At 37.2% G+C, this 15,759-nt stretch overlaps 1 protein-coding gene across 1 annotated transcript in view; it reads left to right on the top strand.

Moving 5' to 3' along the window:
* The window catches only part of frmd4a (FERM domain containing 4A), an 80,715-nt gene that overhangs the window by 37,851 nt on the left and 27,105 nt on the right, over positions 1-15,759 (top strand). Inside the window, 9 exon segments of the mRNA XM_051135203.1 lie at positions 5,015-5,109; positions 6,099-6,191; positions 8,515-8,599; positions 10,662-10,718; positions 11,160-11,182; positions 12,114-12,197; positions 12,605-12,670; positions 15,018-15,075; positions 15,312-15,398. Coding sequence (XP_050991160.1) covers positions 5,015-5,109; positions 6,099-6,191; positions 8,515-8,599; positions 10,662-10,718; positions 11,160-11,182; positions 12,114-12,197; positions 12,605-12,670; positions 15,018-15,075; positions 15,312-15,398 — 648 coding nt within the window.

Raw genomic sequence — 15,759 nt, 5'->3', positions numbered from 1 at the left:
GTGGTAAGTCAAAGCAGGTGCTGTCCTAGCTTGGTCCTTCCTCTCAGCTGTAATTTACACTGTCTGTCAGGAGCTTACAAGTTTGACAAGAGCATATTTGGCCTTTCTTGAAAAGACAGACCTTTGAGTTTGAGGTGCGAGGTGATACACTTAAACTACTATAAGGTCTGAGTTTTAGGCTTGTTAGGTATCTCTTAGATACCTTTTTTTGGCCAAATTGGCATCAGAGCAATTACAGAATGTATTGGAACACTTGGTGAAAAAATAAATCCAAGTTTGCAGACAAAATGAAAGAAAAGTTAGCTAAAATTTTATAACCGTTTAACGGCTAAAATAAATGTGTGTTTGTAATTTTGACAGCAAATTTGATTTAGTCTTAGTCATATTCTTTTGACTAAAATGCCATTTAGTTTTAGTCACATTTTAGTCATAGTTTAGTCTCATAAGATTTTAGTCGACCAAATCTGCAGATTACAATTGAATAGGTTTAGTTGCAGTGTAATGCATTTATTAAGTATTTCTCTAAAATGACCAAACTCATTGTATAGGTTTGATATTAAGGTTTTATCATGATAGACACAGATTTAACTGCTGTGACACGCAACATGCCTTTATATTAAAATTAAATGAAACCACTTCTCATAAAGAAACAAAGAACATGGTCTTCTTTTGAATAAAATACCAGTGGTTATATACTGTAGGCTATATAACTTGTTTACTACATTCTTCATTCTTTCATGCAGACATATGTGACCCTTGACCACAAAACCAGTCATAAGGGTACATTTTTTGAAATTTGAGATTTATACGTCATCTGAAAATTGAATATATAAGCTTTCCATTGATGTATGGTTTGTCAGGGTATAACAATATTTGGTCGAGATACAACTATTTGAAAATCTGGAATCTAACGGTGCACAAAAATCTAATTATTGAGAAAATCGCCTTTAAAGTTGTCCAAAAGAAGTTCTTAGCGATGCATATTACTAAACAAAAATTAAGTTTTGATATATTTATGGTAGGAAATTTACAAAATATCTTCATATCTACATGATCTTTACTTAATATCCTAATGATTTCGATAATCTTGACACATACAATGTATTTTTGGCTATTGCTACAAATATACCTGTGCGGTTTTGTGGTCCAATGTCACATATTTATTTATATAAATAAATTTAGATTAACTTTGCTAGGGCTAATAAGTGATTCAGTCAAGAGCAGTGAGTGATTTCTGTCTTATTATTTGTTTCTTGATTAACATGCCACAGACAATAGCAACCAAATTAGGCTGCTGTCCCTTTAAAACCAAATGCACGGATGCAATGTACTGATACAATACTGATACATCAATGTCCGATATTCTTCCAGCTGTTTACGTTCAAGTTGTAACTGGGTGTGTTTACATAAAAACTAATCAAAACGGGCAATTAAGCATCATTTTTTTGTGTACTCCTCTATTCATGCAATGTCAAATTTATCCATAAGTCTGCTCTTCTTTTACTCCCAGATATTGGCATTTTTTAACGTTTTATGAGACGTGCAGCAAATGTATGCTAGCTTATGTCCCGCTGGATAGATCAGTTGGCTATGATACAGTTCAAATGTACGCACCTAACCTCCTAACCACACAGCAGATTTGTTCTGAATGAATCTCTTCCCAAATCATCCCTCCCTAACATTTTTGTCTCGTTTTTATTTGTTGTCGTCATAGTTTCTGTCATTCAAAAGAGTTTTTGTTTTGTTATAGCCTCGTTATCATCTGTGAAAAAATGTTGTTGATGAAAATTATAGCGAAAATCGTTTGTTAACAAAATTAACACTGGTTTGTGCTGTGTATATGCGTAGCGTTTCAAATCATACACTTGTTTAGTTTTGTATCTGAAGGTAACTGCCTGTGTAGACAATAGGCAACAAGGTAGCTCACTTTAATTTGGAACAATGGAATAATGTAAGTGTAAAAAACCTCTGCGTAAATGCACCTTTGTTATATAATTACAGTTTCAGATTTGAATCCTGTTATTTTACGGTATACAGGCGGCTTTAGAGAAGCACACTATCTAGTCTGCATTCTTGAACCAGATCAACATGTGTTTTAACAGCGATAAATGCTGAAGAAAAACCCTAGCGTTACATTGTGCTGAAGTCATTCCGTGTGATGAAAGCCGACTCACATCTCTCATCTCTGTGATCTAGACCTGACGAGACCTGACGGCGTGTGTTCTTGTCATCGCTCTTCCGTCCTGATCAGACACCCACTGTTTAATGATATTAAATCACAACAGTCCGGATATTCTTCCTCACGGCCACACGCGCTATCACATGCTCCTCCGTGTGGAAACATATGTCTGTGATTTGCATCAGCCTCAGTAAGTGTAATGGCAGAGAGGAGATGATAGCCAGCCCACGTTAAATCTGTTAAAACCATATAGCGCTCATATTGATGGCCCCTAACACTCACTAACAGGATATTAATACTTCTTTATCCTTCTTATCTACACATTTCAGAGACTCTGAACAAGTTATTATATCAGTAACCGTCATAATTAAGTCTGGAGGCAAAACAGAAAGAGAATGAAGCGGAAAGAGATCAAATATATTGCTGTTCTTTAAGAAAATGGATACGGTTTGCATTTTAGCCATCTTTTTTCAACTCTACAAACACATAAACCACCACAAATGGGTCCAGATTGAAGATTGCGGTCATATTAAACCCACTTCCTCTTCTTACCGCAGACACACACTTACACACTCGCTTTGGCTAAATGAGGAAGCTGTTTCACACCATGTTGCTTTTGGATGATGAGATTAAATGTGCCAATTGATTGATGTGGTAGAATTGCAAGTCTCACCTGAAGAACCAGAGGTAAACACTCTCACAATATTGGCTGTTTCATTTGTGATTAACCACAATGTTAATGCCATAAAAGATAAAAGAAAATCTAAAACAGCATGTCTTGCTGAAAGCTGGGTTTTTGAGATCAGACATGAAGGGAGGGTGGTGAATCAGAGAGGACCGTAATTGCAGTCTCGGTAGACGTTGAGGTTTTTTAAAGCTGTATGATGATGCTTTGCTTCTGACACAACAGCTCCAAAACCTTCCATTTTCTGCGCTCTACATAGGAAACTACCTTCTGGGAGCTCAATATGAGAGTCTGTGGAGTCCATAAATGTTATTTAGCTAACAATTCTAATGCATGGTTTTTCGCAAAGTCCTGGGAAAATCACACAGGAACTAAACTCTGATTTCTGTTGTGCTTTTATGCTCCAGTAACTCTAAGTGTTATCTAGGTAGGCAGCTCACTAGGTTTTGCAACAACTAAGAACTACCTTCGTTCAAAGCTTTATCTAGATGACATTACAGTGTAAAATTTCTTGCTGCAAAACATAAATAATGATGATCTTGTAATTCTACAGGCTGTAATCTACCCCTCGTTCTTTCCTGTTTCTCCTTCTTTCATTCTTTCCTTTCATAAGCTGAGGTTGTGGCAGTGATTGTACTTTTGCTCCAGATTTTGCTGTGCTATTTTTAGGCTGTGTGGGTAGGTTGGCTCTCTTATAAAGAGAGTTGTTGCTCTGTGTGTGTGTGCATGTGTGTGTGTGTGTGTGTGTCTGTATTCATGTGTGTTTTTAATTCAAAATGGCCTGTGTTGAAACCGAAACAGTAATTAAAATGTTTTGAACACAGGCTCATGCACACAATGCATGTGTATATCGAGTACACATCTTGTTTAAATCGATTTGACTGTTTTGATCTTTCTCTGACTCTTTTCAGTGCTTTCGTTCAGTGTTTTATTAACATATGATTTTGTAAATAATAAGTATGCACGCATAAATACAGATAGACCTTATACAAAGAACTGCCAGAGCCTTGTAAACACACAAAACTGTACAAGTTTACAACTGTTTTTAACACTGATAAGAAGAAATGTTTCTTAAACACCAACAAGTATATTAGAATGATTTCTGAAGGATCATGTAACACTGAACACTTGCATAATGGCATTTTGATCAAATAAATGTCACCCTGGAGCAGAAAACCAGCTGTAAGTTGCACAAGCATATTTGTAGCAGTAGTCAACAGTATGTTGCATGGGTTAAAATTATCGATTTTTCTTTTATCCCAAAAATCATTAGGATATCAAATAAAGATTATGTTCCATGAAGATGTTTTGTAAATTTCCTACCGTAAATATATCGGAACTTAATTTTTGATTTTACTTAATTTTAGCAATATGTATTGCTAAGAACTTTTTCTCAATATTTGGATTTTTTTGCACCCTTAGATTCCAGATTTTCAAATAATCTCATCCAAATATTGTCCTATCCTAACAAACCATACATCAATGGAAAGCTCATTTAAATCAGTGTAAATCACAGTTTTAAAGAATTGAACCTTATGATGGGTTTTGTGGTCCAGGGTCACATATTTTAAATATGACATAGATGTCAAGAGAAGTTAAAGGCTATCTACTCATATATTGGTAGGTTGGTAAGCTGTATAAAGATGTTCCAGGACACCAGTGATTTCAGTGTCTACGCTCAAAGCCAGTGACACACCCATGGTTTACCACACACTGGCTCTAACACACTTTACACTCGCTTACACACACAGGGAAAGCCCCGAGCTTGCAGTATCAGAGACTGTGTGACAGCTGTTTTCCAGATTGTTCTGGGTATGTGTCAGTGCTGCTAAGTCAAAAACTTTGTATATCTTTTGTATTATTAAAAATAATGATCAATCCTTCTCAGAAAAGCTAATTTCTCAATTGTATGAGCATATTTCGTTTTGTTTGTTTGTGCATCAAATCAAGCCCTGTTCAAGATGCAACACACACAGACTGCAGACAGACAGAGTCGGCTTGAAATTGCAGAGTCACTGCAGTGCATCAATACTCATCAGAATACAACGCTCACAGCCTGCCAACTCGCTGACCTTGTGTCTGTGTGTGTACGTTTTAAACCAAAAGATCTCTTTTGTGATGAATCCTATTTTTTTCCCTGTCTTTCTCAGCCCAAGCTAATGGCGAAGGATCTTCTGGACCTGGTGGCGTCCCATTTCAACCTCAAGGAGAAGGAATATTTTGGAATCTCTTATGTAGATGAGACGTACGTATACCCAAGACATCCCATCTTCTGTCTTTTCTAACCTATGAGAAAAGGTGTAATCATGAACAGTTCAGCTCTTTGACTGTGCCAAGACTGGATGAGAGAACATGCTGTGATAATTCCACAGGGAGATGATTGGCTTTCCTCTTTCTCCCCTCTTCACTTTCTGTGACAACCTGCACTTCATTTAGTCCTACACAGTGTGCCCTACCGCTGTGCGACATTTGTTAGATGTATCCTCGCATGATTTCTTTAAGGCACACACGCACACACTCGCTCGAGAAGCGTCCCGTCTGTTCTCACTGCTTGGGGGAATGTGTTATTTGTAGTTTCCAAAGATTTTGAAATGTTGTCTGGTGACCTTTGATCCGTCCCGCTGTACATCCTTCCCAACAAGGGGTTGACAGTTTGCATTCGCCAAGGACAACATGCAAATGGGCAAAGGCATTTCTGTCAGAAACAGGCACACAGAGTGAGTTAAAGAGGCAGAATCATTTCCCTATACAAACACAATTTAAAACACATGGTGTTGTTGCTTGTCAGTGGTACAAGCATCCGTACTAATATTGTTCTACCCAGAGCACTGCAGTATCTGCATAGCAACTTGAACACTAGAACACGTTGCATGCTAATCAAAATAATGGTAAAAAAAATAGAGAAATGTTTAAATATATATACTTATAATGTCATAAGTAGAATCTACTTTTAGACTTATAATTACATGTTAAAGATGATGCATCTGTGTGCAATGGAATATCAGTGCAATATTTACCCGAGTGCTTTTGTTTTTGTCATCACTGGCTAAATTATGCATGAAAATGCACATGCGATGACATCTTGAACATAAAACGGCCCTCTTGTGGCTCATTTTTCACATAATGTTTTATGACGTTATGTGGCACTATGAATGAGACATTGTAAGATGTTGGAAGACATTTCCGGTTGCTGTTACAGATGCTATCAGTCATTTCTCTTGGGCTGTGTTTCAGGGGTCATTTCAGCTGGTTGCAGTTAGATCGTCGTGTTCTGGAACACGAATTTCCGAAGAAATCTGGACCCATTGTGCTTTACTTCTGCGTTAGGTAAGTACAGCTGCAGCAAAAACACAATAATTTTTATATATATACTCACATGCATACATACTTTTTATTTATTTATTATTAATAATATAAATTATGTAAAATACATATATATTAATTTATTTATTCAAAAATTATTTTATTTATTTATAATACAAATAATATGTAATATAATATACACTACGAGTCAAAAAAATTTGGACAGTAAGATTTTTAAAGTTTTTTAAAGAAGTCTCTTTTGCTCACCAAGTCTGTTTATTGGATTCAAAATACAGGAAAACAGTTACATTTTGAAATATTTTTTACTATTTAAAACAACAGTTTTTTATTTGAATATATTTTAAAATGTTATTCATTTCTGTGATTTCAAAGCTGAATTTTTTGCATCATTGTTCCAGTCACATGATCCTTCAAAAATCATTCCAATACTCAGATTTGCTGCTCAAAAAAACATTTATTATGTTGAAAACAGCTAAATAGAATTTTTTCAGGTTTCTTTAATGAATAGAAAGTTCAGAAAAACAGCATTTATCTGAAACCAAAATCTTTTGTAACTATATAAATGTCTTTAGCATCATTTTTGATCAATTTAAAGCATCCTTGCTAAATAAAAGTATTAATTTCTATAATATAAGTGACATATATTTGACATTGAAGACTGAAGTAATGATGCTGAAAATTTAGCTTTGATCACTGGAATAAATTACATTTTAAAATATATTCAAATAGAAAACAGAGAGAACAAAAGAGAAACATCCATATTACTTCCCAGCTGAATATTAAAAAAGAAAACACTTAACACTTTCAGAATGAATTAGTGTCAACACTTTGATCAGAGTGTTTTCTTGTTGGGGGGTTTGTGTGTATATTTGTTTATGGTTTCAAATTAGCAGGGTCAGTAAACCACATCTCACTGGCAGTTACCGAAAACACAGCCAATCACAATCCACCGTTGCTGTCATTAACACCCCCAGCAATTTGAGCACCATGGCAACAGCAGAGTGTTAATCAGACTGTGTTTGAATTGCAGAGCATGAGCAGATATCTGCTGGGAGGGTTGATTCGTTTAGATTTTAATTGCATCTGCTTCAAAATATGACCAGTACAAAGAACAGCCAGTGTATTTATTACTCGTGTGTGTTTGTTTGTATGACTCTGTGTGTGCGAGAGAGTCAAAGTGGGTGCATTTGTATGCTTCCTCGCAATCAGCACACAGTCATACATCACCACGCTCGCTGTGGGTGGATGCTGGTTTATTGCTGTCAAGCTCGGCATTAAAATAGCCCAGCATTTCACCCATTTGTTGGGACACACTTGAATTGCTTTTCTCTCTTTCAGTCTATTCCACTTGCATCACTTTGCTTTTCTGGGTCATGCAGAGACACAAACACTTAAATGCACACATACGCACGCATGCATTTTACTCTAATAGCTACATGCAGAGTTGTATGTCTTCTGCTTCAGCTATTGCACGTCAGTGCAGTTTAAATTGGAGCAGAGGCCCATTTTTAATGCATGCATGATGTCCTGTGTGCATCAGTGTGTATGTGTGTGTTGTTCTTTTTTGCTCGTGATTAGGCTATTGATTGGAGTGAGCTAAAGTCTTTGATGCGTGTAAGACTCTGTCTCACTCACATCTCAAATTAAACCAGCTGTCAATACAGTTTTAATCACTTTAATCTCTCTCACTTTCACTCGTCTTTCTCATTCCTCTCGCTCCTTTAAACAGTCAAAGCATGCGTCTTCGTGTATCATTGGTCGTAGGGTTCAGTTTAAGTTCAGTGTATGCCTCAGTGTATGTTCAAGGTCATATTATCAGTTTACATGCATTTGTACATATATGTGTGCGTGTCTGTGTAACAACGTATGAATGTCACAGCAAGAGCCTTCAGCTGAAATGAAACGACATGCTGAGAGCACTTATTTATTTATGCTGATTTTGAGACGATTACTTATTTATGTGTTTATTTGTTGTTGTTGTAGTTTCCACTAACTCTATTGTGAGTGCTAAATGAAGCTTGCACAGTGGAAATTGTTTTCTTTTTGAGGGAAGGCGACAGCGAGAGGATAATGCAAGCGTTTATGATGCCCTCTAGTGATTGGTCTTTGGGTCTGCGTATACATTGTTTCTTTCAGTGAGTTCATTCAGTCTCAATGAACCTGCTAAAGTGGAATCAGAATTGGTTGCTCATACTGAACAATTCTGAATCACATTCATAACTAAACAATCATGTTTGCCGATCTTAATATAAAGACTGTGTGAATGTAACTTATGTTTTTAAACTTTAGACATTTTTTGATGTGCATGTTATTTTTTCTTTTACAGGTTCTACATAGAAAGTATCTCTTACCTTAAGGACAATGCCACAATAGAGTTGTTCTTCCTCAATGCAAAGTCCTGCATCTATAAGGTAAGTTGTTGTCACTGTTCTATCACTAGAGGGCAGTATTAGCTAATGCCCCTTTACATCCGTTTGTTACTTTTTCATCTGTGCCCATGGAGCACTTTAGCCATTAATGCCACGTTACAGATTTCTCTGGAAAATTACATCATGGCAAAACTGATTGACTGATGGCATTATAAAAATGTGCAGAGTACCAAGCTTTTCACTTGCACGTGTATTAACATATATTACAATTATAATACATACAGTTGATGTCAAAAGTTTACGTACACCTTGCAGAATCTGCAAAATGTATATTATTTTAATGAAACAAGGGGAGTTATACAAAATACATGTTGTTTTTTATTTAGTACTGACCTGAATAAGATATTTCACATAAAAGACGTTTACATATAGTCCGCAAGAGAAAATAATAGTTACATTTATAAAAATGAATCTGTTCAAAAGTTTACATACACTTGATTCTTAATACTGTGTTGTTACATGAATGATCCACAGCTGTGTTTCTTTGTTTAGTGATTGTTGTTCTTCAGAAAACTCCTTTAGGTCCCACAGATTTGTTGGTTTTTAAGCATTTTTGTGAATTTGAACCCTTTCCAACAATGACTGTATGATTGTGATATCCATCTTTTCACACTGAGGACAACTGAGGGAATCATTTGCAACTATTACAGAAAGTTCAAACACTCACTGATGCTCCAGAAGGAAACAGTGCATTAAGAGCCAGGGGTGTAAACTTTTGAACAGATTGAGCATGTGTACATCTTTCTTGTTTTGCCTAAATATCTTTTTTTTTCATTTACTGCTGCCCTTCAGAAGCTACAGAAGATACTTACGTGTTCTTAATGCATCGTATTTCCTTTTAACGCATCAGTGAGCGTTTGAACCTTCTGTAATAGTTGCATATGAGTCCCTCAGTTGTCCTCAGTGTGAAAAGATGGATCTCAAAAATCATACAGCCATTGTTTGAAAGTGTTCAAATTCACAAAAATGCTGAAAAAAAGAATTTGTGGAAACTGAAGGATTTTTCTGAAGAACAGCGGGCAGTTTAACTGTTCAGGACAAACAACGAACTCATGAAAAACTATCACTAAACAAACAAACAAATATTCAGGTAACAACATTGTATTAAGAATGAAGTGTATGTGAACTTTTAAACAGGGCCATTTTTATAAATTCAACTATTATTTTCTCTTGTGGACTACATGTGAACATCTTTCATGTGAAATATCTTCTTCAGGTCAGTACTAAATAAAAAATAACATGCATTTTGTATGATCCCTCTTATTTTGGTAAAATAATTAACATTCTGCAAGGTGTATGTAAACTTTTGACTTCAACTGTATATTTGCAAGTTTGGGTTCAGTAAGGTATTAAAAAAAAAACTTTTATTCACCCAAAATGAATTGAACTCATCAGAAGTAGGCGTAAAGAAATAGATATTTTATATTTATATTTATATTAACTCTTCACTGTACTATGTATTTTTGATTAAATAAATGCAGTCTTTTGAACCCCAATGATTTGAAGTGGTTTGGTAGTGCTTATGTATAATAAATATAATAACAGTATAATTAAATTTTTGCAATAGCTTTTACTCTGCCAGTTTTTTTTTTAAAAAGTGCTTTATTCTTCCAAAAACATTCTGTGTTTGTGAATATGTGTGTGTGTCACTGGTCACATACCACAAATTCCACCATGAGCTCATTGCTCACACTTTACTCTAGAGTCAGCTTTCCAATATATGCCAGTACTGTGTGTGTGTGACATTCCTGAAATTCTTGTGTTAGGCAAAGGTAATGAATCGCTCCGTTAGACTTGGTCATTGAAGTCATCACGACCCCCTACACTTCAGAAACCCCCTCACGTGTGTGTGTGTGTGGCTTTGTCCTGCTATTGATTACACAGGAAATAGCTGAAGTGATTTAGATTGACCCTTCAGTGATAAGTCAGCAGATCAGGTCATTAAAAGAGAGAGAGATAAGATAAGAGACAGATTAATGGAGATGTCCTGTCTACTGTGATCCTGAACTTAAGGGTCTCTTTCTTACTCTCTGTCTGTCTCCAGGAGCTCATAGAGGTGGACAGCGAGGTGGTGTTTGAACTGGCCTCTTATATCTTACAGGTAAGATCACATTGGGCTGTTTATCATTTTGTTCACCTTCATAAACCTTGCAATGAACTTTATGAAGTTCATACTTTCAAATACACGTGTACTGAGTCATATTCAGGTCACTACAGTATTTCAGCTTGACAGGCTGCTTTATTTTAAATCTAAAACCGGATGTTTCCTTTGTACTGTGAGTTATCCATGTGAGGGAAATACTTTGGAGAAATATGGTTTTCCTTTATGACTCTGTGTATGTGTGATCCAGGTGTAGTATCAGGTATGTTGTGTGTGTTTGACCTTTTAGAGGATTTAGTCCAGATGGCTGAGACTACATCCCCTACTGAGACGCACAAGCACCGTTCTGTGTATCAGAGGATACGATCTTTCCAAGCGGTCTCGTCTACCATCAAACACTCATTATTGATACTAAGATATGTCTTTTTTTTTCTCCCACAGGAAGCTAAAGGAGACTTCACGAGGTAAGAGGCTGTTCGAATGAATGAGTCACCTTCCAGTGACCTCTTTTACACTCGCACACTATCAAAGTCGCTATCAGTGTGTCACTGCAGAGTGAAAGCAGATCCAATTTGTGGCGTATATCAAACTTTCATTCCCACATAAGCACATGCATACGATTCAAGAGAGATGGAGAGTGAAAGAGAGAGAGAGAGAGAGCAAGATATGGGGGTGTGAACCTTGGGAACGGAGACAGAGGGGAGGAAATGGAATGCAGAGGATAAACAGTGTTAAATTACACACACTAACCCCTGGCTCTCTCCATCACACACACACACTTGTACAAACACTTTCTACACACAGTATCTCAGCTACAAATCTGTCACATGTGCATCCTTCCAGCTTTATTCTGTCATTCGGTTTTCTTCGACTTAATTTCCTCTACCTCTTACACTTCCTCTCAACCTCTCCATCACTCTGTGCTCGGAATGGCACACTACCATACTGCCCTAATTTTTGCAGTATGTGTTTTATGGTGTGCACATTTTGTATGCGTGGAATGCCCTGATAGTCAGTAACTTTGCCAAAATGTGCATTATACAAGCTGAGCACATTGTGAGGGATAATATATCCCACAATGCAATGTACTTGAATTACCCTTCCATTTCAGGAATGAACTGGAAGCAATATCAGATGTGATTTAAACATATTTCACTGATTTTATCTTATTTGACAAAAGTTAGATTGCCATCTTTACATAAATTGGTTGCAAATGCAAAATCATTTTTATTTCCGTAGGATGATTAATGGTCATGTGACAATTATTATCATTTATACAATTATTTTAATTGATTTACCTTGTATCTCCTGTCTCTGTTCTGTGTTTCTGATTGGCTGATTTTTTTAACCCTGTCAGGTGCTTGTATTTCTGAGTATTTTGTGTTATTTTTACAGTAATGATGCTACTAGGGCTGATCTGAAGAAACTGCCAGCACTGCCTACACAAGCACTGAAGGAGCACCCTTCGCTCGCATACTGGTGAGACACACACACTCATACACACAGCTGTCAGCTGATAATGGAGAGGTATTAACGAGATGTATCTGCTCTGTGCTCTCTATGCACCATGGGAAAGGATTCCCCAGAATAATTCTCTAACCCAATTTTCCTCGAATTCTATTTGATGCGAATGAAGCGTTTCACAGATGCTCCAGTTTTGAGACACACTCAATCACACATCCGTATTGAGCAGGCCGGTGCACTTCCTGTTCTAAGAATGAACTTATCTCCTTCATGGTGTTGTATTTCATTGGCTGCGTCTTTGTACATCTGTAAGCGTTCACTCTTGTCTGTTTCGTGTTCCTGCGGAATTGAAATAGGCTGATAGCCACATGTTCATGAACATTGTCATCTGTTGCCTCTAATCTGTGTGTGTTGTTTCGCAGTGAGGACAGAGTCATTGAGCACTACAAGAAGCTAAGCGGACAGTCCAGAGGCCAGGCTATCGTCAAGTAAGAAAGAATATTGTTATGAGCAAAACAATTTGATTAAGAGAAAGTGTGCAAAGGCATTTTATGTTAAAGGAAAAGTTTACCCAAAAAATGTCATTCAAAAAACAACTTCAATGGTGACAAACCTCAAACATCATCACATATGGTCACATGGTATGCAAGTACCAATGAGATTTGATTCTTTTGACTCTTTTGACTGTTATTTTGGCTCGAGCATCGATGGTGCAAGGACACCATTGGAATTGCTCAATTTCGAATTTTTGAGGGCCTTAATATGCTCAGACTCCTGAAACTTTGCACACACACCAAAAGTGGTGAAAATGTACATCTGATATGGGTTTCACAAGTGGGTGTGGCAAAATGGCTCAATTGTGCCACCTATAAAATTTCAACAAGCTGTCTCTCAAGCTATGTTTTACATACATTTACAAAATTCAGTAGACAAACAAGTCCCTCGGTACGAAGTCCGAAACTCAACAGGAAGTCTGTTATTTTGAATTTTCTCTGCAAGTTTTTGCCGTTTTCAGGCGTTGTATTTAAACAAACTCCTCCTAGAGATTAAAAGAGATCAACACTAAATTTGGTCAATGTAATCTAAAGCCCTTTGTGACATTAAATTGCGAAGATCTTGAGTTTTCGTTGAAGTATCCGTGGCGGCCTGATGTTTCTTCGAAACTTTGATGTTCGAACTTCGAACAACAGGAAGTTGTTATAACTCAGTCATATAATGTCTGATCTTCCCCAAACTTCACGTTTTATAAGACTCCTGACCTGAAGACATCTACATGCCCATATTCAGTTATAGTCATAGCGCCACCTACTGACAAAAAGAAGTGGCATGCTTTATGCCCTAACAAGCTCCTCATAAGAATTTAATGACATCAACATTATATTTGGTCAGTCTACTCTAAAGGCCTTTGCGATGTTAAATTGCGAAAATCTTGAGTTTTCGTTAAAGGGCGTGTCTGTGGCGACCTGACAAAGTTTGATGTTTCACCTTGTAAAAGGAAGTTGTTATAACTTATATAAGCCATATATAAGCCATACAAAGACCGATCTGCCACAAACTACACCTGTTCAATAAGATTCCTGGCCTGAACACATCTAAAGGCCAATTTTTTTTGTTGAACTATACCTTTAATTTTGAACACAGTCTATGTTCTTTCATGCTTATTAGGGCCCGAGCACCGGTGGTGCGAGGACCCTATTGGAATTGCTCCGTTTATTATTATTATTATTATTATTATTATTATTATTCTCCAAAATGAATCGCATTTTTGAGGGCCTAAACATGGCCGAAAACTCACGAAACTTTGCACACGCATCAGAACTGGCGAAAATTTACGTCTGATATGGGTCTCAGAAGTGGGTGTGGCAAAATGGCTCGATAGCACCACCTATACACATTCAGCGGAGTGCGCCTCGAGCTACGTGTCAAGTACATTTACGAAACTCGGTACACACATGTAACACACCAATACCTACAAAAAAGTCTCTCGAGGCAAAATCCGAAACCCAACAGGAAGTCGGATATTTTTAATTTTTCCAGCAAATTGTTTCGCCATGGAAATAGAAGATGTTGTAACTTGGCCATAAAATGTCCGATCTGCCCCAAACTTCACACGTTTGATAAGTGTCCTGGCCTGAACACATTTAGAGGCCAATATTCAGTTATTATAATAGCGCCACCTGTTGGCAACAGGAAATGACTTCTTTTACACTAACTTAAACATGCAATGTCTGATCTGCACCAAACTTCACATGTTTGGTAAGAGTACTAGCCTGAAGACACCTAAAGACCAAAATTCAGATATAATCATAGCGCCACCTGTTGGCAGCAGGATATGTCATGTCTTACCCTAGCTCAAGCATACTATGTTCAATCTGCACCAAACTTCATATATTTGATAAAAGTGCTGGCCTGAAGACATCTACATGCCAATATTCAGTTATAGGCATAGCGCCACCAGCTGGCAGCAGGAAGTTTGGCACATATAAATGACTTTGACATATTCCTCCTATATTTACTATGTGAAAAGCATAGTGCCCACCATTCGCCACCGATCGGCGGTGAGCCCGGGTGCGAGGGCCCGTTCATCGCTGCTTGCAGCTTTAATTTTATACTAAAACCTCTTTTAGAGAAATGTTGTGCTTGAAAAGTGCCTAAAGTATCCAAATATTTTTAATTTGCTTGTTTTTGCACTTTCAGTGCTGATAATCTTTGTCATACATTCTCAACGACTACTTCCGAGATCCACTCCCACATGTTCACTACTAATGTAAATTGTTTGCATTTGAAACATCCATAACATACTGTCAATGATTTCTTCTTTCTTCTCTCTCACAGTTATATGAGTATAGTGGAGTCGTTACCCACATATGGAGTGCATTATTACGCTGTTAAGGTGGGTCAGTGTGCTCGGAGGGAAAATTTATAATCACAGCCGTCAGTCCACACACACACACACATTCTCACGACCTGTAGTATCAGCGTTTGACTCAAGTGTTAAAGGATGCTTAAGACACAGTGTGTTTAAGATAATCGTGCTGTCATTAACCATGAGCCGACGCTTCTTTTAATACTTCATTAATACTCTTTTTTGTTTGTTTGTTTTTTTCTCTTACTCTTGCTCTGTTTCAGGATAAGCAGGGTATCCCGTGGTGGCTGGGTTTGAGTTATAAAGGCATTTTTCAATATGACTACCAGGACAAAGTCAAACCAAGAAAGGTAAGACTGTCTTTCCTCTGTGGACTTTCTACAGTTTGACTTTTGCTTGTCCTCCCTTCACATCTCTTCATCTTGGTCATCCGGTAATAGTTTTACCTCCCTGATGGTAATTAGTAGTGCTTGGCATAATTCGTCCCTCACCGTTTGTGACCTTAAATCACGCCACTTGTTGAGGAGAGGCGTGCCATTATTGTGCGGCAATAAAATGGACAAATTAATCTTTTTTGACTTGGGCTACCACCCAGAACCATAATCACTTCTTAAAATGTAGCTTATGACAGTGCTTTTAAAGAAAAGGTCTTTGTTTCTTCATGAGGGAGGGGAATAAAATCCCACTTCTCCTTTAAAACTCTCTGCTCCG

This window comes from Labeo rohita, chromosome 18, assembly GCF_022985175.1.
Source record: "Labeo rohita strain BAU-BD-2019 chromosome 18, IGBB_LRoh.1.0, whole genome shotgun sequence".
NCBI lineage: Eukaryota > Metazoa > Chordata > Actinopteri > Cypriniformes > Cyprinidae > Labeo > Labeo rohita.
This window is presented reverse-complemented; position numbering and strand designations above follow the sequence as displayed.